This window comes from Onychomys torridus, chromosome 7 (genome assembly GCF_903995425.1).
Source record: "Onychomys torridus chromosome 7, mOncTor1.1, whole genome shotgun sequence".
NCBI classification, from domain to species: domain Eukaryota; kingdom Metazoa; phylum Chordata; class Mammalia; order Rodentia; family Cricetidae; genus Onychomys; species Onychomys torridus.
In genome coordinates this window covers 37,467,134-37,490,583 of record NC_050449.1, presented here as the reverse complement: position 1 = coordinate 37,490,583, position 23,450 = coordinate 37,467,134, and the positions used below count along the sequence as shown (strand labels likewise).

Here is a 23,450-nt window from a genome sequence, read left to right as displayed (position 1 = left end):
TTAATTTTTTTTCTTTTTAAAAAAAGTTGGGCTTTTGAAAACCCAAACCAGCTTTTTTTCAAAGATGTCCCCCTCGTCTGTACCCCTGGACTTAGCAGCGTTAAGAGGGCTCTTGGCTCATGGGTGTTTCCTTTCTGGGCTGGTGAGCAGGTCCAGGGTGGGGGACTCCGTGCACGGTCCTCCCTAGCTCCATCCAGCAGCGATGCTCCCTGCAGGCTCCAGAGGGCGCTCTCCTCCCAGGAGGTGTGGGGCAGGAGAGGGCAGCAGGTGGACTGAGGATCTTCTCCCCACAGACCGCTGGTTTTTTTATTACACACAGGAAAAAACCACAAGCTTAAAAATGCAGACCAGAGAAGCCGAGGAGCTGAGGAACACTGCTGACTCTGCACCATCCGTCGCCTTCCCTGACTGGCCGCGGCTCAGCGGGGCACCTGGCTCCTTGCTCCAGACCCCGACCAGGCCTTATCAACTTCCGCTCGACAGCTTTATTTCACTTTATTTTTCTCTTACTTGTCAGGATTTTGTTGTTGTTTTTTTGTGGTTTTTTTTTTTTTTCTGAATTTTTAAAAAACTTAGGACGTGGGGCCGCCACAGGGAAGAGGGAAGGGCTGTAGCTCCTCAATGCTACATACGGGAGGGTGGACTGGCCAGTTCATAGAAGAGCAAATAGGCGTCGCTGGTGCGCACTTGGCTGGAGGACATAGGTGTGACACTGTGGAAGAGATCAGGGAAAAGTCACAGCCTGTCAAGGAAGGCCATGGGGACACAGAGCCGAGTGCTTGAGGTTGGGCAAGAGCCTTGGAACTTTTCTATGCCAACCTAAGCTCTGCCTCTGTCCTTTGAGGTTTTTTTTTTTCTTTGCCAAGATTTTAGTTATACGTATGTGGTGCATGTGTGGGTACTTGCACATTTGGGTACAGTGCCCATGGCGGCGGACGGCAATGGACTCTACTCCGCAGCAATAGCGGTAAGAGCTCTTAACCACTGAGCTGTCTTCAGCTCCACCCTTTCTGTGAGACAGGGTCTCACATAACCTGACTTCAAACTTGCTATGTCGCTGAGGATGACCTTGAACTCCTCATCTCTTGCCTTCGCCTCTCAGAGATTTGGTTACAGCTATAAGCCACCATGCCCACTTCTGACAGCCCCAGAAAGGGCAGCACAGACCTGTGTGTATGCTGCAGCTTTTGAGCTCAACTTTCTGTCCATTCAAGATGGAAGCCATATGGCGTGGTTTGCTACCAGGAGCCCTGTCTGAACGAGCGACATCTCTCACCTGGAGTCATTGAAAGTGTGCCATTCGCCCGTCACTGGACTTCGGCAGTACGCTGTATAATGGCCTCCCATGGTGGTTCCGGAGTGATTGGACACAGCATAAAGGTTGTAAACAGCATGGTCTGAGGAGGAGACAGGGGTCAAGTCCTGGAGGCATTCCTGGCCCCATGTTCCTCCTTTTAGTTCCCGATCCTTTTTTCTTTCCCTTAAAGAAACCATAGCTTCTACATGAAAAGAAGTTAAAATTTAAATTTAGTTACTCATTGTGTGTGTGTGTGTGTGTGTGTGTGTGTGTGTGTGTGTAGGTCAGAGAGAAACTCGAAGGAGTCACTAGTCAATTCTCTTCTCCTGTGTGGGTTTTGGGGATCGATCTCAGGCCATCAGCGCCTTCACCTGCTGATCTATCTCACCGGCTCTGACCTCCTCGTCTCTTCCTAACTCACTAGCTTCCTGCTGCCCCTCTGCCGCCTCTCATCTTTGGCCCTCCCTCCTGCTCAGGTATACTCACTGGTGTTTTCTGAAGCAAATTCTCTCAAGTCCAGGTCTCTTAGTGGAAAATTCACAAATGTTGTGAGCTTGCTGGTTCGTATCCTGGATTCTGAGAAGCGCTTCAGGTCTGTGATTGCCGTGAGTCAAGAACAAAAAACCGGAAGAGAGTCCTTGGAGAGGTAGTTCTTCTCGGGAAGCAGGGAGGCAAACAAAGTAGTCTACACTTCCCCCCCATTAGTCACCCCAAAAGGTCAGGTCCCAAACATAGGGGTTAAGGATACGGAGCACCAAGATCTTTGGGAATCTCTGCACAGAGAACTTCTTTATACATCGTTTTCTGGCTCGGCAGCGACAGCATGTCTAAAGACAGGAGAAAGGGCTTAGAAGGAACTGTGGCCCTCGGCAGTGGAGAGCCGAGAGGCCCTTCCCCAGCCAGGCACTATGGATGGCTTCTCTGTTACTGAGGAGTACTTACTGGCTTCTCATCCCCATCCAGCACATCCTCTTTGGTGAAGAGCCTCATGCAATCCATTAATGTCACCTCAGGATAACCTCTCTGGAGAAAAAAAATCCAGGTCAGCTGTCTTGCCAAGCTCAAGAGGGAAGCTGGGGCTATGGCAGGGCATACCTTTGCAATGGGCAGCGAGAGGTCCCAGAAGGGATCGAAAGACCGTAGAGCAATAACCACAGTCGGTGCATGTCAGAGAGCTCTTTAGCTGCCCGACGAAGAGATCTGGGGAAGAGAAAGCCAGGGTGTGCTGACCACATTGACCGCTTGTCTTCCTTTCCCCCCACTCCTGCCTTAGTTTTGAGAGCCCCAGGCAGGCGTGGGGTTCCCTGGGAAAATGATCCTCAGGGCTTCTCAAGCAAAAGCAGGGAAGAGCAGAGGCAGGTATTTCTTGTGGTGTGCTTACCCCCAATCCGACTGTCTTCCCTCTCCAGATACTTCCTCCACATCTGTCGACCCTTCTCATCATCACTGGGAACCACAGACAGGAAGACAGCTGGGTCAGAGCTCAAACCCCAGTAGGCTTCAGGGGCTATCAACTAGAATCTTGATGTATTTCTATCTTTTTCTGTGGTGCTGGGCATGCAGCCTCGGGCCTTGCTCATGTTCTTCCCACAGTCCACTGAGCTGGACCTCCCAAGCCATGTTCTTCTTGAGACAGGACTAGCCCAGGCTGCTCTCAAGTTCAAAACCCTTCCTACCTCAGCCTTTTGAAATCCAGGGTTACAGGTGTGTGCCACCATGCCTGGCTTCAACCTTTTAATCTTCAAAAGCAAGCTAGAGGATGTAACCTAGTGGCAGAGAGCTTGCCCTCATGTACAAGGCCCTAGGTACAATCCTCAGAGTAACACAGACACACACACTACCATCGCCAAAACAAAAAGGCCGTATTTTAAAAACAACAGCAAAGCATAGCTGCCTCTCCCCAGATCCTTACTCTCAAAGTAGGTACAAATCTCAAGTTCCCAGCCTTCACTTCGCAGCAGCTTGCCTCTCACTTACGGGAGGTGATCCAGGTTCTCAGGGCTGGGTTTGGGCCTCACTGTCACCCGGTTCACCTCATTGTGGAGCCCATCCAGGAGGAAGCGAAGGAACTCCTGAGCATCCTGCTGACTGAACCCAGAGAAAGTGAGTGAGCAGCATTCATCAGCACCCCGCTTGTGCTACTGCCCCCTGGGGAGGACATGCAGACATGCTTTCGAGGCCCTTACTTATAGCCAACGAAGCGTGGTGCATATCTCTGAATCTGGGTCTTGAACTCAGATGGGCTCACCACATCACCGGGGGATGATGTCCATATGGTCTGGATTAGTTTCGCAAACTCTGTTGGAAGGAACAATCAGAGAGAGAGAGAGTGGAGGACAGGTGAGATATTTCCTCTTTAAAAAAGCGATTTTATTTTAAATTGTGTGGGTATGCATGCATGCTTGTGAGTGCCCAAGGAGCCCAGAAGAGGGTGCTGGATCCTCTGGAACTAGAGTTACAGGTTGTTGTGAGCTGCGTGACAAGGGTTCTGGGAACTAAACTCCGGCCCTTCGCAAGAGCAGTAAGTACTCTTAACCACTGAGCAGCTCTCCAGCCCCAGGTGTGATTATATATATGAAACCTTGAGCTAGCTGTGGTAGTGTACACCTGTGATCTCAAGTTCAGGTAGGCAGATCAGGAGTTCACCATCCAACCCACCCATAGATCAACTGGACCAATGAACAAACAAGATGGAACCCCAAAACTGGAGTCAGGCATGGTGCTGTACACCTGTGATCCCAACACTTGGAAGGTTGAAGCAGAAGAATCACGAGCTTTGGTCCAACCAGGGTTACACAGCAAGGCTGTGTCTCAAACAACAGATTCTGGAACGAATCCCAGTGAACAACAGGCCAAGAAAGAAAAATAGAGGGGTAGAGTGTACCCAAAACACAACTATCAGTACAGCCGGGTAGATCTGAACAGAGCTGGGAATGGAAGCAGGGCCACGCCCACCCGGGGCTCCTTACCTTCCATGAGGGCTGTGTGCGAGCTGCTGGTGTGACCGAGGTCCCGCATGTACAGCCTTTGAAGGCAGTAATCTCTCAGCTCGCGGGTGTTGCTCAGGCACTGAAGAATTGAGTTCATGAAGCACTGAAAGAGATGGGCTGGGCGGTTAGCGGATGTGCGCACAAGCCATGGCTTCCCAGCTAATGGTACTGTACTGGGTGGGATGTGGTAGCAACTTGAAGAGACAGGGCCCAGTGGGAGGCCTTCAGGTATTGGGGAGCGTCCCCCTGAAGAGGCCTGAAGGACCCCAATCTCTTCCCTCTCTGTCTTTTGCACCCTGGCCACAAGGTGAATGGTTTTGTTTGCTGCACACATACTGCCTTGTCACAAGCCCAAAGTGACAGAGCCAGTCAGTCAGCCATGAACTAGAACAGCCCAATAAACTTGCTGTCACTTTAAGCCGATTTGGCTCAAGTATCTATCCTAGGCACAGAAAGCTGACTATCACAGTGATGGAGGGAAGACCTTACCTGGTCCCTCTACTACTTGCAACTAAAGGCTCTCTGTTTCATCGACCCAGAAATGAACTCCCTCCCAGTGCCAGGTCCTCCTTTCCTGAGTAAAGGCAGGAGGAGTGAGGCAAGTCCCCACTATGGGGAAAGGCCGTACAATTGGTTATTTCCTATTGAGGTGTACAAAAGGGTGTGGGCACAGTGGTCAGAGGAGGGTGGGAAATGATGGGAACCATGAGGAAGGTCCAGGAGAGCAGCTGTAGTGACAAGGGCAACTTCCTTTTAGTAGTGCTTCCTGCTGGGGGCGGGTGAGACAGAGCCCAGCAATTCACTGAAACACCAGCCAGGAAGGGCAGGTACTGATCGCCCTCTAGGACAGGAAGTTAGCTGGAGCCAGGAGGGGACTCCATTGGATTATCCCAGTCAGGAGAGCCTCTACTCTCCCAGAAAGACATGAGTTGGGAGGAACTTACCGTGTTCCCAAGGTTTCGAAGACCAGCCAGACCCTGGGCACTCTTTGAATTCTGTAAGCAAAGAATACGTGACATGTGAGGGGGCACAGCAGAGCCTGATCGTGCTAGCCATCATTCAATACCCACCCCACCACTGCCGCACCCTTCGTCTTCACAGAGACAGGGGTTCTCTGGGGAGCCCTGGCTGTCCTGGAACGCCCTCTGTAGACCAGGCTGGCCTCGAACTCACAGACAACCTCCTGCCTCTGCCTCCTGAGTGCTGGGACTAAAGGTGTGTGCCACCACAGCCTGGCAGAGTGTGTCTTTTCAACCTTGGTCTATGAGTCTTGGAGAAAAGAAGATGGAGGAATGCCTAATTTTCAACACACAAACTATTCTTTAGGGCTTTACTTTTTTATGGTCTCACTGTGTAGCCTAGTGATCTTGTGGCAATCCTCCTGCCTCTGCCTCCCGAGTGCTGGGATTACAGGTATGAGCTACTACAACTGACTTCTCTATCTTTATTCTTTCTCTGCTACAGTGGAGACTAGATATTAGAACTAGAGGCTAGGGATTCATAAATACAGGAATATAAATTTCTTGCTGTAAGAAATTGAAAGTCCAAGTCAGGCATGGTGAAGAATGGCTGCAATCTCAGCACTTGGTAAGTGGAGGCAGGAGGATTAGAACCTCAAGGTCAACCTCAGCTACACACGTAGGTAAACCCAAAGGCTAGTCTGATCTACAGGAAACAACAAAAAGAGGTTTCATCTCCCAAAGCCACTCTAATTGAGTTTCGATCTTCGGCCGGGAAAAACTCAAGCTGCCTGCAATTCTGGGCTGCCAGAGACAGGTGGAATTCCTTGCAGCTGAACTCAGCTTCTAAGGGCTGAGCCAAGGCGGGAGGATCCTCCCCGCCCGCCTCGGGTTTCAACATCCCAACTGGGCACTGGCTGGAAACACTTGCCACGGCATGTGCTGCCAAGCTGAGGAAGCACCTGGCTGAAGGTGCCACTCTAGTCTCTACTGTGGAGGCTGGTGAGGGGGCTGGAGGGGGACAGGTGCGAGATCGCAGGCTCTGAGCGTTATTTATCAAGGTCTCTTAGCTAACCCTGGGCTCCCCTCCTGGGAACCAGGAAACCTTCAGGCTCCAAGGGTTAGAGAGTCTGGGGATGACTCTGCCACCCCCTCTCTAAGGAAGAGGCCTTGGAGCAGGCAACTCTGGAGCAACACTGGCTGGGGCATGCGTGGGGCCAGCTCAACCCTGATCAGAACAGGAGCCTGAAATAACTCAGCTAAAATTACTCATGCTGTGTGCTGACAGCCTAGGAGGCTGTCAGCGGCTCAAAGCCCATGAGACTATCAGCTTGAAGGGGGGAGGGAAGAGCAGGCCGAGGGAGGGCTTTTCTCAAGAAGTGCCAGGCCCATCCCACAAGTTAAGAGGATCCCTCCCCTGGGCAGTGGTCAGGTCCAACTCTAGCAGGTAGAAAGGGAACACACTCAGCCGAGACCTGGTTTACACCGTCAGCTGGCAGCAGGTAGGGTGGAGCATCCTCTACTGCTCTGGCCTGTAGTGCTAACCATATGGGACCCCAAATAAAATCGTGAATCCCACCACTGGGTGTCGTGGTTGACTGGGCTTGGCTAGTGCTTGTAAGGTCTCCTGGATTCAACCCTTGGTAGTGGCAAAATGGGGATTCTGCCTGGCTGACAACAGTGGTGGGTCCTATAAGGGGATACCACAGAGTCAGTCCCTGCGGACAAAGATCTTGTCAGAGCCTTGGATAAAGTGGTAAGAATCCCTCTTTCTCAGCCCCAACAAGAAAGCATTGCTGCAATCTCAATGTTGCCCGCTTGGAGGCACCCACCAAGGAGTGCCCACACACAATGCCCACTCACACCTGTTTTTGGTAGCTCTTGACTAGTCCTTACCCCCTGTGCCTGAGACGACATCGGACTAAACAGGCTGTAGAGACGCAAAGCATCCTACCACTGGTGACCATGTCCACATCCACCAAGGCGGGCTCTCAGCGGAGACACTTATCCCAGTACTAGTGAGGGTGGGAAAGGGAGCCTGGAGTCCCCAGTCCCCAGAGTCACTGCTCTTGTCTGGCTCACTGGGCAGCTGGAAGGTGGGAAGTGCATTTCATCCCCCATAGTATTCTGGGCCCCAAGGCTTCTACTGGCTTGGGGGGTGGGAAGAAGAGAGGCTCCCCCAAATCACCATTAGGACCCTCCGATTTTTTTTTTTAATATGGGAACTCATGTTTTTATCTAAAATTTCCTGAACCCTCCCAAACACTTGGCAAGTTCTTTTTTCCTTTCTTAGACACGGGGTCTCACTATACAGTGCTGGCTGGTCTGAAATTCACTACGTAGACCAGATGGGTCTGAAATTCAAAGCTATCCTCCAGCCTCTGCCTCCCAAGTGATGAGATTATAGGCATTCCCCACCACGCCTGACTCCACTTGCCAACTTCTGAGCGCTCTGGGTAGAAGGTGGGGGCTTCCAGGGCTTGGGGGTGGGAGTGGATGGGGGGAGCAGGGCTGCTCTAACCCAGGCCAGATATTCTTCTACCATGAATAGGAAATCAGGAGCTCCAGGGAAAGTCAGCACTTCCCATTCCAGAGAGGAACAAAATGTCCCAGGAGTGACCTTTCTCACAGGGCAAACAATCCTACCTCAGGGCTGGCAGGGAAAGAGGAGGCTACACTGAAAAGGTGGGACAGCAACCCTGCACAGCCCGCCTCTCACAGTGGCTGCACAAGGAAGTGGTTCCGGCTGGGACTCAGGTGCAGAGTTGAGAAAGTTTGGCCCCGGCGCTTCCTTACACCCAGTCATCAGCAAACCTAGCTTTGACTCAGTAGCAAGCCCTGTTCTAGAGAGCAGATGCGGCTTCCATAGTAAACAGCACTCCTCTGCCAGGCCAGGGGCAGGGGCTCAAACAGCCTGTCACTGGGCAATGCGTGTTGGCATCTGGGGACTTGGCCTGTAAGAAAGGCGGGCTGAGATTGTGACTTCACACTAGATGCCCCAGCTGAGGGGCATTCTTGCTTTATCTGCATGGTGAGGGTCAGCCATGTGTCCTGGCTGCAGCCAAGGAGCCCGGTGTAGCCCTGGCACGGGGCAGGGCACGTACTGCCAACACGGGAGCTGGTGCCTGTTACATAAGACCTGTCAAGCTCAGGCCCCTTCTCTCTTTCCCAAAGGGACAGTGCCCAGCCTTAGCCCCAGCATCTCTCCAGCTGCTTCAATCAAGGAATGCACTGCCCACTCCACGCCGCTGGAGAGGACCAGGAAGAGAAGGGTTCCTTTTCTCACCTGTCTACAACCTCTGTCCTTCACAGGGTCAAAGCAACCTGGCAACTGACCCCCGGGAGAGAGCCTATTTCGAACAGAGAAGGGGAGGCACCCCTTTGAGACACCTTCCTTGTTGGAGTTTGGCCTTGGAGGAGTCACCCCCGAGTCCAGCGTGATGTCTGTTCCCTCTAGTCACACACCAGCCCTAGTCAAGGTTACTCTCGCCTGCACCTGTCTTGATAGGTGACTGGAATTAAGAGGCCAAGAGCCACCAGGTGCCCGGGTCACCCAGGGAGAGGGTTAGGGGACCTTAGGGGCTTGGATATCAAGAGGGGAGGAGTCTGGAGCAAGCTTGCGATTTCCAGGGAAGGGGGTATCCCTTGCCAGGGGACCCTCGGAAAAGAGGGGAAAGAGCTGGGAAAGAACGTCCTGGGGTTTAGAGACTCGTGGTGGGCTGGGGTCGATCCCGGGAGCAAGCAGGACCCCCAGACCTTCAGCGTGGGAGGTCCCAGAAAGGGGCCCGCGTACCTTGGCTTTGTTGAGCAGAAGCCCCACGAAGGTGGAGAGCAGCAGGGACGGGGACAGAGGAGAGCGCGGCCGCAGCTCCTTGGCGAGGGCGGGAAAGGGGGCGGCGGGGGGTTCCTCGGGCAGGGTCACGGTGTAGGAGGTACGCATGCTGCGGAGCGGGCGGTGGGCTATGCCCCCAAACCGACGCGGCCGACCAAAGGGTTACGGGGCAGTCCCCGCGCCGTGCCACAACCCGGACACCGAAGCCAGCGGAGATCCCACAGGATCCCGTCGGTGACGCGGGGCAGTAACCGCTACTGCAGGGCCCAGCGCGCGCTCCTCCGCCTCAACCTCCCCACCGCGCGCAGCCAACCGACCCGGCCCAGCGCTCGCACTCCAGCGGACTGGCTGACCCGCCGAGCCTCCAGCCGCGCGACGTCAGCGGCGGGGCGGGGCGGGGCCGAGCCCGGGACCACGCCCCGCCCCGCCTCCGCCCCGCCCCGGGAGCCCGCACGCGGACTCCGGCGTTGTCGCCCGGCCTGCCCAAAGCCCAGGCTGACCTCCCGACCACAGAGACACGGGAACCCTACTGGGGCAAAGCGGGGGCGCGCTCTCCCTGGCCGGCTTAGGGATTGGACGCCACAGACAATCTTTGGGGTCTTTGGGGGACGCCCCCTTAAGATCAAGTGTCAGTCAGCTTGGAGCGCCTCCGCCCAGGCAGCAGACAGAGGTGAACTTAGGGGTTGCAGACCCTTTTGAGACCCTAGCGACAGCTCACTATTTTTCGGGGCAAAATGCATAGGCGCACACTTTCGTCCACCATGTGGGGAACCTGGGTCTTCGTGACGCCCAGCCTCCTCACAGTCTGCAGGGGGTCGAGGAGCCCGGGCTAGGAAAGATTTCCAAGCGCCTCGGGGGCTGAGCTCCGCTCCTCCTCTAGACCTAGCCTAGCTCATTATCAAGAGAGGCGGCGCGGTGCTCAATTTTATAAGGTACAATAGGTCACTGGCCCTTTTGGCTCCAGGAAAGAACCATTTCTGGACCTCCCTAACCTATTACCCAACTCCATCTCTTCTGGAATCTCAAATTTAACTTTTATAAGAGGATGAGAGGAAGAGGCTCGTCTTGTGTGTTGGGGAGTGGTCTTGTGTAGGGGTGGTCTCTGGCCTCCACGTGGGCAATGCTTCAAGGCAGGGGGTCTAGGGAGAGGGTTTTGTTTCTGATGCTCCGCCCCCTCACCTAACAGGGAAGCGCAGGAATCTGCCGAGAGAAAGTATCTTGTTTGGAGCTTGCAGGCTATTTTTAGCCAGTATTTTTAGCGTTTAAAAATACTCGGAGAGGCAGCAGTGTGCGCTGTTACTCATCTGTGGGCTGCTTCTGTGCCTCTTGGCATGCACATCCCCACATGTACACGCGTACCGCACACACGACCACAGCCACATGGGGATCGCGTCCGAGATGCATGTGTGGGTTGTACCCTAGGCCACCCACAAAATAGGACTTTGGTGCCAATCGGTGGGGAGTACGGACAAGCCTCTCACCATCCTGTCCCCAGCAGTGATGACAGAAGGAGGCGGGAGCAGGAGCCACTGGCATTGAGGGCGGTCACGGTTGGAGGCACGCTTCAGACTTTGACCCAACCTGGACTCTGGACGTTCTGCAACAGCCCTTTTCTCCATGCTGCCGCCTTTGCAGCTACACCCTTTTCCAAGCGTCAGGTCCCACACTTGGGTGCATCAATGCTCGCATTTGATCACAGCTCTGCTGTGAGATAACTAGAGCATCTTGCACGTGGTCCTGGAGGCTGTAAAGCTGTTTGTCTATAGCCTCTTTCCATGATCACCACCCTGGTGCTTTTCTGATCTCTGCCACCAACTACCTTGCTCCTATTCTGCTCTTAAGAAACAAGATGAGGGCTGGACAGATGGCCCAGTGGGTAAACGTGCTTGCCTCCAAGACTGATTACCTGAGTGTGAGCCCCAGGACTCACATGGTCAAAGAAGTGACCCGCCCCCGCCCCAAGTTGTCCTGACCTATCTAGGCTTACAAAATAAATACAATAATTTTATTTTGAGACAGGGTCTAACTAAGTAGCCTTGACTGGCCAGGAACTTAACTTGCTATGTAGCTTCATAGAGACCCTCCTGCCTCTGGCTCCCGAGTGCTGGGATTTAAGGCATGCACTGCTACTCCTGGGCTAGTTTATTAATTAATTAATTAATTTGGAGCTGAGGATCGAACCCAGGGCCTTGCGCTTGCTAGGCAAGCGCTGTACCACCGAGCTAAATCCCCAATCCCATAGCTTTTCTTTAAGAAACACAATTAGGTCGGGTGGTGGCATGTGCCTCTGGGGCTAGTCTTGTCTAGAGAGGGAGTTCCAGGACAACCAGGGCTACTACACAGAGAAACCCTGTCTCAAGAAACCAACCAACCAACCAACCAACCAACCAACCAACCAACCAAACAGCAAACAAAGAAAAGAAGCAACAACAACAAACCCCACAACAGAACTAGCTGAGCATAGTGTCTCTATGAATCCCAGCACCCAGAAGGTTGAGTCAGGAGGATCTCTAGTTTGAGACCAGCCTGGGCTGCGTAGCAAGAGCCTGCCTTAACATTGTATCCAGCAGTGTGGCTGCTGCTAAGGTGTTAGGCTCCTGTAAATCACCTCTTATCCATGTTCCTGTTAGAAACTCTAAGGAAACTCATTGGATTACCAAAAAGGGAAGTAAAGGGAACTGCCTGGGAAGAAGAAGGTCGTGATAAGAGGGGGTGGTGGTGGGGCTAGGGGAGGACGGTCAGAATATGTTACATGCACGTAGACTATCCTAATTAATCCACTATTGTGTATAATTATATATGTTAACATTACAAAAACAACACCTGAGGGCTAGTAAGATGGTTCATCTGGTATAAGTGATTGCCCCCGAGGTTCCATGTGGTGTAAGGAGAGAAATAATTTGGCAATTTACGCTCTGCCTTCCATCCAGGTGCTGAGCCCATAGTGTGACCACACACAGTAAATAAACAGATGTAATAAAAACACTCATGCTGGGATGCAGTTCAGGTGGAGTGTTTACCTAGCATGTGCCAAGTCCTGGATTCAACCCCCAGCACCACATAAACTTACACATTCGTAATACCACGAGATGAGAAGTTCAAGGTCATCCTTAGTTATATAGCTAGTTCAAGGCTAGCCCAGGAAAAGGCCTAACACACACATACTCCCCTACCCGCAAAGCTGCTGCTATTAAGTCCTTTGAAAGACCAAGCACTGGTTTATGGGCTTTATATATTATCCTAGTTAATTTCCATAATCACACCATGAAACTGTAACTATTACTTCTGGTTTATAGGTGAAGGACCTTATTGCCCAGAGGGGTCAGTGTTCTGCTGGGATGCAAAGCTAATAAGTGACTGTGTAGGGCTTTGAACCCAGATGGTCTGACAGCCAAACTTACACTTTTAACAAGTACTAAGAGACTCTAGGATGTTCCTCTTTTTCCTCTTTTTCTCTGCCCACTTGTACGTTCTACTCAAAGCTTGAGTTTTGTCAGGCAATGGTGGTGCACACCTGTAATCCCAGCACTCAGGAGGTAGAGCCGGGTGGATCTCTGTGAGTTCGAGGCCAGCCTGGGCTATAGCATGAGATCCAGGAAAGGTGCAAAGCTACACAGAAAAACCCTGTCTCGAAAAACCACGAACAAAAAAACCCACAACAAAACAAAACAAAACAAAAAACCAACCAACCAACAAATCAGTTTTCTGATCAGATGGAAGCCTCTGGGTTTGATCCCTTGGACCATAAAAACCAGACCAAATCAACTGTTGGATTTGGAGGATACAGTTCAGTGGCAGAGTTAGGCCTTGAGTTTGATCCCTAGAACTACAACAAACAAAACAGCAACCTTGAGCCTTCTATAAAGCCTTCCCTAATTAATTCCACCCAGTTCTAAATACCCATTACTTCATCCCCTCAATTTGCATGCTGTTAATTTATCTGAATATATTTATTTTTGTTTTATAACTGTAAAAGTCGCAAATGGCCTGAGATGGTGTGCGGCTGTTTAGGTTGCTCCAGCATCCTGGGCCCTCCTCTAGGGCAGGGTTAGAGGTTCCTTAATGAGGTTTTAATGAAGAGGGCCAGACTAAGCTCTGCTGGGAATCCTGCAAGTTACAGTTCTCCTCTAGGGGAAGGGATGTGTCTGGCTTTGCATGCCAAGCAAGTATGCTGGGGTTGGGGGTGCTGGCCAAGAAATGTTCACCCACTGTAGCATTCGGCCTCTGTCCCCAGGACTTAGACATAATTACATGTGCACTCCCATCTTGGCATTGGGCCAGCACACACTCGCTCTTTCCTGGGATGCAGGAGGTTGCAAGGGAGGTGTGGGTGTTTCTGGGAGCAGGGAGGGACAGATGGGAAGCTGTTGCATGGGAGTGTTTTGAGAAATCTAGGGTGAGGGAAACAGACTCACAGTGTCCAGTCCTGTCCGGCAGGTCTGGCCGCTGCAGAGTGCAGCCAACAAAGATCTATAGCTTATTTCACAAGGAGCCAACTTTCTGCGAGACCCCTTTCTGTCAGGGCCACTTCCTGAAGTGGGCTGGGTGAAAAGGATTCAGTCCTTTGGGGTCTGAATCTGGCTGAGGCTCCATGACTCTTGAGTCTGAAATTACAGAGTGATGTGGGCTCGTCCTGCACCCCACGGCCACCATTCCTCTGGTGTGGGGCAGGCCATTTTCTTTACCCCAGTCAGGGCTAGCTCTACAAGGACAGGGACTGAAGCAATCTGCTGCTGCTTTCAGATCCCAGTGGGCAGCTCGTCTGTCCAGGTGATACTGCTTAGGCTCAGGCAGATGTTTCAAGGCTGGTGGCCCTGATCCTTGCAAGTGTCTGTCCTTGTCACAGAAACAGACTGCTGGCTTGATTGAGGTGTGGGGAAGTGGGGGCTCTGAGTCTGGGGGAGGGGTTGGGCTTCCAGTCCACAGTGTACCTTGAGGAGGGAGGGTCAGTTTACCCTTCCCATCAGCTGCAGGAAACTATTTCCTTGTATGAATTAGACCCCCACAGGTCAAATGCTCTGTGCTCCTTCAAGCTCCAGGAAATCTGGACTGAACCAGCCGAATTCTAGAAGCCCACACACTTCCTTCTCTTGCTTATAGCTGTCTCTTCCGGTGCCAGTTTTATGTATCCATTGAGGTAAGAGGGGACGAGGGACCACGTGTGCAGCTCTGAGCTCTGAACATGATGTTTGTTTCTGAGGCCCATGGTCAGTGGAGCGGGTCCCCCAGGGGCAGGGAACATTTTGCTGGGCTTGGATTAACGTGTGTTGCTTTGCCCCACCCTAGCACAGTATTAACTTATGGCGACATCCTGGAGTGTGTGTGTGTGTGTGTGTGTGTGTGTGTGTGTGTGTGTTATGTATGTGTGGGGAGGGGGAGGTGTTGAAGGGAGACAGGGTGGATGGAGGGTTCTGGACACCAGTTGAAAAATGGAGCTGGATAAAGCAATGCCAAGAGTGGACCAGGTCACAGTCCACAGTGACTCTTCACAGGATGGGGATATTAGCACTGTACTGACTCTAACAGTCAATCCCAAACCTGCTGCTCTTCCCTCCTAAGTAGCTAGGACTTGCCCCAGCCATGAGGACTGTCACTTAATGTCTCCTCTGAATGACCTTCTTGGCACAAGACTGAAACCCTCAGGAAGTCTGGCCTCCTCAGAGTGGCTAAGCCTGGCTGGGATGGGCCAGGTAAGGACAGGCCCCAGGGTCTCAGGCTGCCACGCTGGACAAACAAGGGAGCAGAGGTACAGTGCAGGGTGGCTGAGTCAACAGAGAGAAGGCAGAGACAGGAGAGAGGAAGGTCCACTTTTTGTCCTGGAGTTCTCAGGCACTCACTGCCATCCACCGTTCACTTGATCTCACTGCGGGGCACCATTCAAGTCCAGAGTCCCACCCGAGAGGTGGATCACATGACCCTGGCTTATATAATCTCCCTGTCACTGGACAGCTGGAACCCAAGGCTTCAGAAGATGAGTCAGCAGCCCCAGGGGCAAACAGGACCAAGAGACTCGAATTCCATCACTTCTAGAAACAGGTCCCCCAGCAGAGAGAGACTGTGCGTCAGAGAACATTCTAGGCCAGATCTGGGCCCCTAAGTGCCTGGTTCTGTGTGGAGGATGCAGGTACCTAGCCTGCTCACTATGCTTGCTTGGAAGGGCCCTGGGCTAACCCCTGGATCTTCTTGGGGAGAGGAGGTGAGGCCTGGGAGGGGCAAGTGCCAGGCCCGAGGCCAGCAGGCAGGGTGCCAGGGCTGGCCAGGGAGCAGCTGGGGGGTGGATCATAGGAGGATTAGAAAGGATTGTAGGGTTAAAGCACAGACCTGGCAGTGATCAGTGGGAACAGCCTGTCCTTCCATAGGCCCCGGGAACAGAAGAGGTGGGGCGGGGGGGGGGGGGGGGACTGACTGGGTTGGTGCTCTCTGGCTCTAGACTCTGCAGGGCTGAGCCACCTGGGTTGGCTTGCAATCCTCACTGGGATAGTGGGTTTATTCCTCACACCTTGGTGGCTCCTGGCTCATCATTCTGCATTTTTAGTGAAAATGGAGCCTCACAGTCCCAGGGCTGAGCTGCACCCTAACCCATGGCATGATACCTCCATTCCTCCACACTGGTTCTTTACTCACGCTCAGTGGAACCTGGGACGCTCCCAGTTAAGGTTGGTCGTTACTGTTTTAGTGGCTTGAGATGCCTCCACACTCACACTGTTTGCTCTGAGCCTTGTGGCATCCCTAGGAGGTGGGCAAGGTAGGTGTGGTCATTCACTTTCATAGAGGAGGAAACACAACTGAGCAGATAGGTACCCTAGGTGAAAGGGTCAGACTGTGTCTTTCAGAGGTCATGGACAGCCTGGCTTATCCTCAGATGACCTCTTCTTTCTCTACTGCCCATGCCACAAACACTCCAGCCTGCCTCCATCCAATTGTAATCAGGAAGGACTGGATTTCCTGAAGGGAACTGGAGGCAGGGACTGGCTCTCGCTGTCTCCTAAAACACCTGGCCAGGTGCAAAGATGACTGACCTTTTCTGAGCACCAACTGTGTGTCAGGCTCTTTTATGGTAATTTATGTAATGGGAACTGTGAGTGCTTTCATTTTGCAGAAGAGCAAATAAGCTTTGAAGCTAAGGAAGCTGCCTGAGAAAGCCAGGTGCTAGGTGCAGAGTACCCAGTGCTAGGTGCAGAGTACTCAGTGCTCCAGGTGCAGAGTACCCAGTGCTACGTGCAGAGTACTCAGTGCTAGGTGCAGAGTACTCAGTGCTAGGTGCAGAGTACAGAGTCAGAAAGCAGAGAGCCATGAAAATGTATTATTTTAGAAAGAAGCCATCTTTGGAGAACAGAAATTACTGAGAAGCTTGTGACAGGGCAGATTCTGAGGCACTATTCTGAGAGTGTTTACTCCAGAGGGCCTGGTGAATTGTTAAACGATTCTGATGCAGTCTACTTGCAGACCCAGAAGCATGCATACATGAGAAGAGTTCCTTTCTTCTGAGCAAAGGAAGAGCCAGCAGAGGCTCCCTCCACTGAGAGGAACATTTTCATTGCCCCTCACCTCTGTGAACAATGCTGGACATGTTCCAAGTGGACCCGACTCCAATCCCATGCCTGTAGCCAACCCTAACTGTTAAGGTCGGAATGTCCTGGGAGACACAGCTTTTGGATCTACCGTGATACTTCCCAGAAGGCCCAGCAGGGCCGAGACACTTTAGTATTACCAAAGTTGTCCCAAGACCTTTCGTCATGACATATTTTATAGTTTATGACCCAACTATGGCCCCAGGTCCTGAATGTTTCCTCAGTTTATCCAAACAAACCCTCTAAAGCACCATTTCTTGCTGTGGCATAGCTCTCATTTACAAAGGACTTACGTTCTATGAGGAGGGTACATAAGGAAAACAGACAACACAGCACCCAGCCCTCTTGCCCACATGCTTGCCTACTTATGTGTTCTGCCCATTAATCCACCTACCCACACATCCCTCCCTTCCTCCAGTCCCCCCAACCCCCACCCTCCAATCTAGTCACTCATCCATCCATCCATGCAATCAGCAGGTCAGCTGAGCTCCGAGTTGCCAGAGGCACATGGGGAGGGAGGTAGATAGGATCATTTTAAATCTTTGAGCCCTCGCCACCTAATGGACATACTGCTCACTACAGGAGAGGTGGAATGTAGTCACTGCCCCAGGGGAGGTGTGTTCAGGGATTAGATGTGAGGGAGACCATGCCAACCCTTGGTCAATCTCCAGCCTCTTCCCTCATTCCAGCCCAGCCAGAGCTAGAGTACTGAGGTATTAGATCATCCCTATTCCCAGACAAAAAACTGCACTATGTTCTCCAAAGACCCAAATCCTACTATCTGGATACCCTGGATCTGAGTGTCAGCAGCAGAGGAAGTGTCCTCCTACTCTTGACATCTCATGCCTGGACAAGAGGAGAAACATCCAGAGCAGGGATGGGGTGGGAGGATGGCTCTCTTCACACAGAGAGCACTGTGGTCACCTCTGCTCTGGCACCCAGCCCCGGATAGACCAGGACCTACATGGGACCCTGACATTTTGGATGGGAAAGCACAGGGTGAGAACAGTGCAGACAGGGGTGTCTGAACATTCTAGAGCATCTTTGGACCATTCCCAAGTGTGAAGGTCTTTGGAGCATGGGTCAGCCCTTCTCCTCGGCTCCTGGCCAGGGCCACCAGTCATGCTGGGATGACCTCTTTTGCCAACAATCATCAGTCAGGTTGGGAGTCCTGTTCCTAGCCTGGCCCTTTATAACACTGACTGTCTCCCCAGCCCATCACGGGATCCCGAAGAGGAAACTCACCATGGTGTCTCGCCCTGGGGAACTGGAGCGGCTGGGCCCAGAGGCCTGGCCCTTGCCCTTCTCCCACAGTGTGTAGCGGCCACTTGGTCGGTAGGTGGGACTGAGGACTTCAGGGACTCGGGAGGGAGGGGCTTGCGTGAGCACCTGTGGTGCACTACCCTTGCGAGTACAGTTCTCCAGGTAGTCCGTTAGGTACTCAGAGCGGCTGGCTGCTTGGTAGAGCCCCTGCAGGGCACAGAGCTCCTTCCGTGTGCGGGCCAGCATGGGGCTGCGGCCCAGGTTCCCGGGGTCTATCCGGTAGCCATCTGAGGACCGGTAGCCATCTGAAGTCCGGTAGCTATCTGAGGTGCGGAGGCTGGAAAAATCCCGAGCCAGATCTGATTGGCTGTTCGATTTCTTCTGACTCAGGGTCACCCCCTGGTCTCGGGCATTCATAGGCAGGTAGCTGAGGGAGTTGCTGGACACTCCATATGGGAATCCACCGCCTCCATTGAGTCCGATGCCTGGAGGCCTTTCATTGCCCCTGGTCTGGCTCTCAGACCGCTTACTTCCCCCAATGACGTCAGGTCTCAGCAGGGGGCGGCCCCTGTCATAGTCCAGGATGGAGGAGGGGCCGTAGGTTCGGGGCCGCGGGAGGAAGGTGGTGGGGGAGACCGGCTTGAAACCAAGTTTTTCCTTCTCCAGGAAGGAGGCGGCCAGGTTGGCCCCATAGGAAGAGGGGGTGTAGGTGCCATAGCCCGATTTGGCATAAGGGGCATCTGCGTAGCGGGAAGATTCTGTATAGCGCTTCAGGGTGGAGGAGAGCTGGGACATCCTTTAGGGTGGCACTCAGTAGGTACTGGGAGCCTCATGGGCTGAAAGACAAAGAAAGAGTTGTCAAAGGTCCTGCAAGGTGCCAGGTTCACTCCGTGCATCCTCTCTGTGCCTCTCTGTATCACGTGAGCCCAACAGGGGCCACTCAGGGCCTTGTCCGCAAGAGGCTGCCTAGCTTCAGAGAAGCACACATGCAAACAGGTATGTACATGGGCTCCTGTGTACCCATGAACTCACATACACAAATAGCACCAGCCTGTTGAGGTCACTTGAGTCTTCTAAGACCCAAACATGCAAGAGGCCTAGCCTCTCCAGGTCCCCAACCCCTCTATCACAGGGAGTCTCTAGCCAAATCCTACCCGGGTCTTCTTGTAAGTCTTGGAAGGAACTTTCAGAGCTGGTTGGGGGCTCCACCCCACCCTCATTGCGTGGACTGAGGACAAGCATTTTGATTTATAATTACTTCCCTACCGTTGGCAAGCAGGACTCCTTCAGGTATAGACTGCCCCCCTGGAAACATCCTGACGACCACAAGTCAGATTCCTCATGAGGAAAAGGGGGTCTCAGGAGAGGAAGTGAGCTAGGGAGGTGGTGAGGGGATGTCTGGCAGAGGGGCTGGACCCTGGTCTCCAGACCTACCTCAGTGCCCTCCCTTGGACACAGACACCTGCTGCTTGGTCCTGTGAAGGGAACACTATTTTCTTCCCTGAGTATGGTCTCGTCTAAGTGGAGTTTAGGAACCTGTGGCCTCCAGGTTTCCTTATCCAAGCAGGTGCCAAACTGCCCCTGGAATTCCTTGACTTGTGCAAGAGGCGCCCCCTAGAGTCAAGGTCCTGTACTGCAGAAGACATTCCCAGATGGAAGGTTTTTGCCGATTAACCACTGAACAGCCCTAAAGGTCATGCATTTTTTTTTTTTTTAACCTCTCTATTGTGCGGATAGGAACAGTGGTGCTTGTTGGCCCAAATTCACATGCTATCTAGAGTCAGGATTGGAACCCAGGTCGTGGCCCAGCACTCTTTCCCCTCAGCCATGCTTTTATCATTCCTCATTAGAGTTAAGCTGGTCTGGAGATGCCTAGAATCTCTCCACCATGGGGCAGAGGTGGAGAAGGTGCTTTGGAGAAAGGAGCAAGGAGCATGAGGCTCCTTTCTTCAGGGACTCTTGAGCCGGGGGCTCAGGGTGGAGACCTATCCAGGACTTTCAGAATAAGCATACGATTTAAAAAATCCCCCCCCTTTCTCCCTCTCTCCCCGCACCCCCCCCCTCGCCCGTGTGTGTGTGTGTGTGTGTGTGTGTGTGTGTGTGTGTGTGTGTGTGTGTGTGTGATATACATGAAGGTCAGAGGACAACTTGTGGGAGTGAGTTCTGTCTTTCCACTATGCAGGTTTGGGGGTTCGAATGTGGGGCATCAGGTTTGGCGGCAAGCGCTGTCTTACTTGCTGAGCCATCTCACTGGCCCCAGGGTTGGCTTCGACTCCCCTCCCCCCCTCGCGACAGGCTAGCTGAGCAAAATCACACTCGTTATTTAACCTCTTTGAGCCCCAATGTCCTCACGTGTAAATGAGTATAATCATTATCGGGATTCCTATCTCGTTGTTGTGAGGAATAAGTGAGATAATAACACGTGGAAGCACTTAACAATGACTGGTTATTATCTCCTCCCCGAGCCCCAGCCAGGCAGCCCGGCTCCTCCCTTTGTAGTCTATAATAATGGCAGGGCTGGCCATCTCCCGGCTTGGCTGGCTCAACCTCAGCTTGGTTTCCCTCTGCCACCCCCAGGGAGTTAAGTGGGCAGTGGGTAGACATCTAGCCATTCAGCAGACACGGGCTCAAGCAGCCCACAGCTTGCCCAGGCCAGCAGCCCAGCTTACTAGGGCAGAGAGGAGTTTGTGCCAGGCCCCAAATGCTGAGAGCTTGGCAGAAGGTGACAGAACTCAAGCAACTCAAGGTCGGGGTGGGGGGTGAGCTGGTGGTCACAGAACAGTGTCCCTTAACTGTGCCAGAGACGGCCAGCATTGTTCAGGCCTGGCTGGCATCAGAAAGGCTGTCTGTCTCTACTGGCTGTCCTTTCCTTGCCCTGCACATACACTTCCTTGCCCACTATGTTCCTTCCTTCCATGCAACTTCCACTTTGCGCAGGGAAATAGTAACTGGGGGGTGATTCGAAGCAGGGATAGAGGGAAACCACGGGTGTATGTGTGGGGGGGGGGTCGGGGTGCAGGCAGAGGCTTAGAGTTGGGGGCAGGGGACCCCGTCCTGCTCTATTTCACTTTGGAGAACTCCATCAATAATGCAAAGTCAAAGAGACTCCAGGTCTCAGGAGCTGGGCTCTGGGACATACAGCAGCCAATCAGATTGGCCCCCACCCCCAGGGTATGAGCTCATGGCTCCTCCCCACGGCTCTCCCTCCCTTCTCCCAGACCCAGGCTCCTAGGAAATTGGTATTCTGCGGGCAGTGCCCCAAGCCTCTCTTAGCCCTGAGGATGACGCACAAGTGCCCAGGCCAAACAAGATACAGCAACAGGGACAGACAGCGTTGGCACTGTTCAGGCCTGAACCTGGAGCCGCATCTTCTAGCTCACAGGACCCTGGGGAGGGCTCCCTAATCCCAGCTCTCTTGTCTGCTCCACTGTGGCAGGCTACTGCCAAGCCTCTCCTCTCCCCTCCTCTGCCAGTTCTGCCAGTTCCACTCCATCACAGCCTCGGGGAAGCTGCCACTCAGCTCTGATGCCTGCCTCACAGCTCCCAGGGCTAGGAGAGGGTTCCCTTGCACATCTCTCCCCCACCCCCAAACCCTACTCTTAATGGAGAAAACGGGAGAGACTGTTGAAGTTGGTGTCTCTTGGCATTACCTGGTACTGCTGTCCCTGGGGGCTACAGAATGCACCATGGGCGGAAGCTTCAGTTGGGGATCCGGTTGTGGCCTTGCTGAGCAAGACAGGGGCAGGAAGGGCAGTACTCACATGGCTTCGAGTCTCCCTGTTGCCACAGGAACAGCCGGGACTGAATGGCTCTTTCATGGGGCAGTGGGAGGCCAGCCTATTGGCTGGGATCCCCCATACTCCTCCCTGTCCAGTGTGGGGCCTCTGCTGCCTGGCTCCTTTCATTGTTTATCCACTACTGGCAAGTTCAGGCATGTGGCTCCTGGCTGTGCCTCCCCAGGTGCCTGCCACCTTGGACCACAGGGGGGTGTTCCAACCCATGCTCCTTCTTCATGATATCTTTACAAAGGGGTTGTTGCCTCCCTTCTGAGATTTCCCATCATTTTGCAAAAATTTCCCCAGAAACTGGCATGTTGGCATTGTCTTGCAAAAGTGCATTCAGCTTCCTGTGGGGACACCAGAGTCATGTAGCTGTGGCTCCCAGCCAGCTGGTCCCACACACGTATAGGCCAGGCACCAAGCACACTGAGGATCTCTATGTAGCTTCTGATTTTATCTGCTGGGCAGCCTCATACCATATGCACATGGCCCTCCCTACCTTCTTGGCAGTATGCTAGGATGTAGAGTCCTAGAAATCTTAGTGTAGATGCAAGCTTGAACTTTTTCAGATATATAGATACTCCAGCTTATAAACATAATTGCGATGGTTACACTGTTAACATTAAATTAAAATGAAAAGGATAGCCATAATTCTAAATGGGCACAAAATTTAAATAGTGGATTTTGGGACAGATGTTACTTTGTAGCCTAGGCTGGCCTCAAAACTTTCTATCTTGTCTCATGTCCCAAGTGCTGGGATTATAAGTATGAGCCACCACACCTACCTAATAGTGAAACTTTCAAATGAAGTTTTTTATCGTTCGTATTTCTGAAGGTTTTAACATTTAAAACTGCACTGACTTGGGCTGTAATGTATTAACTCAGTCCACCTGCAGCCCTAAGCAGTGGATGCTAACAATAGATCTCCTTGCAGATAAGGAAAGAATTCTTTCTGCAGGTAATGTGGATCATCTCCCAGAGCTACTGTGGTACTAGAGCTGGATGGGACCTGCTCTCTGTCCTCTCCAGTCGCTCTGAAGCTGTCCCCTGTCCCTGGAGCAGGACCGTGGGCCTGTGGAGTCGAGAGAGGACCCCTCCAGGATGCAGATGTCCATCTATCTAGGAGAGCCTCTTTCCTGCAGGAGCAGCCCCTGGATTTTCCACTGTAGGTGAATGAAAGTGAAGCCTGGTAGCAACCCGAGCCACAGCACAATACCGATCAGCAGCGAGATGGTGAGAGAGGCCTCCATTTCACCTGCTGTGCCAAGCTCTGTGTGTCCCCTGGTACTGGCATCTACCCCAGCACAGGCTCCTGGGCCCCAACCTGGCTGTGGACAGATCCCTGAGCCTTCTTCCCCTGGCTGCCGTTTAGCCCACTCCCTGGGTACCCACATTAGGTGAGTCAGGGGTTGAAATGAACCCTGTTCCCTTGAGGCAGCCAGCCGCCTGTCATCAGTCACTGTCATTTCCTGTAGCTCACGTGAATGGCTCCCTAACCTGCCCAGCTAGGGGAGGGGCTTAAACCTCAAGAATCCCAGGCACTCCTGGCCCTGGAGGCAGGGGATGGGTGATGGTGGCCCATATCTCAACGGACTCCATGCCCCTTTCTGTCCACAAGGACTCACCTTCCTGAGGCAAAAGCATATCCACATCTGTGGCTTTGCGACTGCCTGACAGAGTTCTCCCGTGTCCCCCAAGACAAACTTCCTGGACACACCCAAACAGCACTAAGTTCCTTTCCTCCTACCCAGATGTTCAG

General features: G+C 52.9%; 1 protein-coding gene across 1 annotated transcript; it reads right to left on the bottom strand.

Annotated features, from left to right (window-relative positions):
* Positions 1-558: 558 nt before the first annotated feature.
* On the bottom strand, positions 559-21,681 carry Usp2 (ubiquitin specific peptidase 2). The gene is given in 14 exon segments (XM_036193814.1): positions 559-712; positions 1,277-1,397; positions 1,784-1,891; positions 2,046-2,124; positions 2,240-2,320; positions 2,393-2,431; positions 2,433-2,497; positions 2,679-2,743; positions 3,275-3,385; positions 3,484-3,595; positions 4,267-4,390; positions 5,232-5,282; positions 17,895-18,748; positions 21,563-21,681. Coding segments are annotated over 13 exon segments (1,857 nt in total). The 5' UTR covers positions 18,708-18,748; positions 21,563-21,681; the 3' UTR covers positions 559-624.
* Between the last annotated feature and the right edge of the window lie 1,769 nt (positions 21,682-23,450).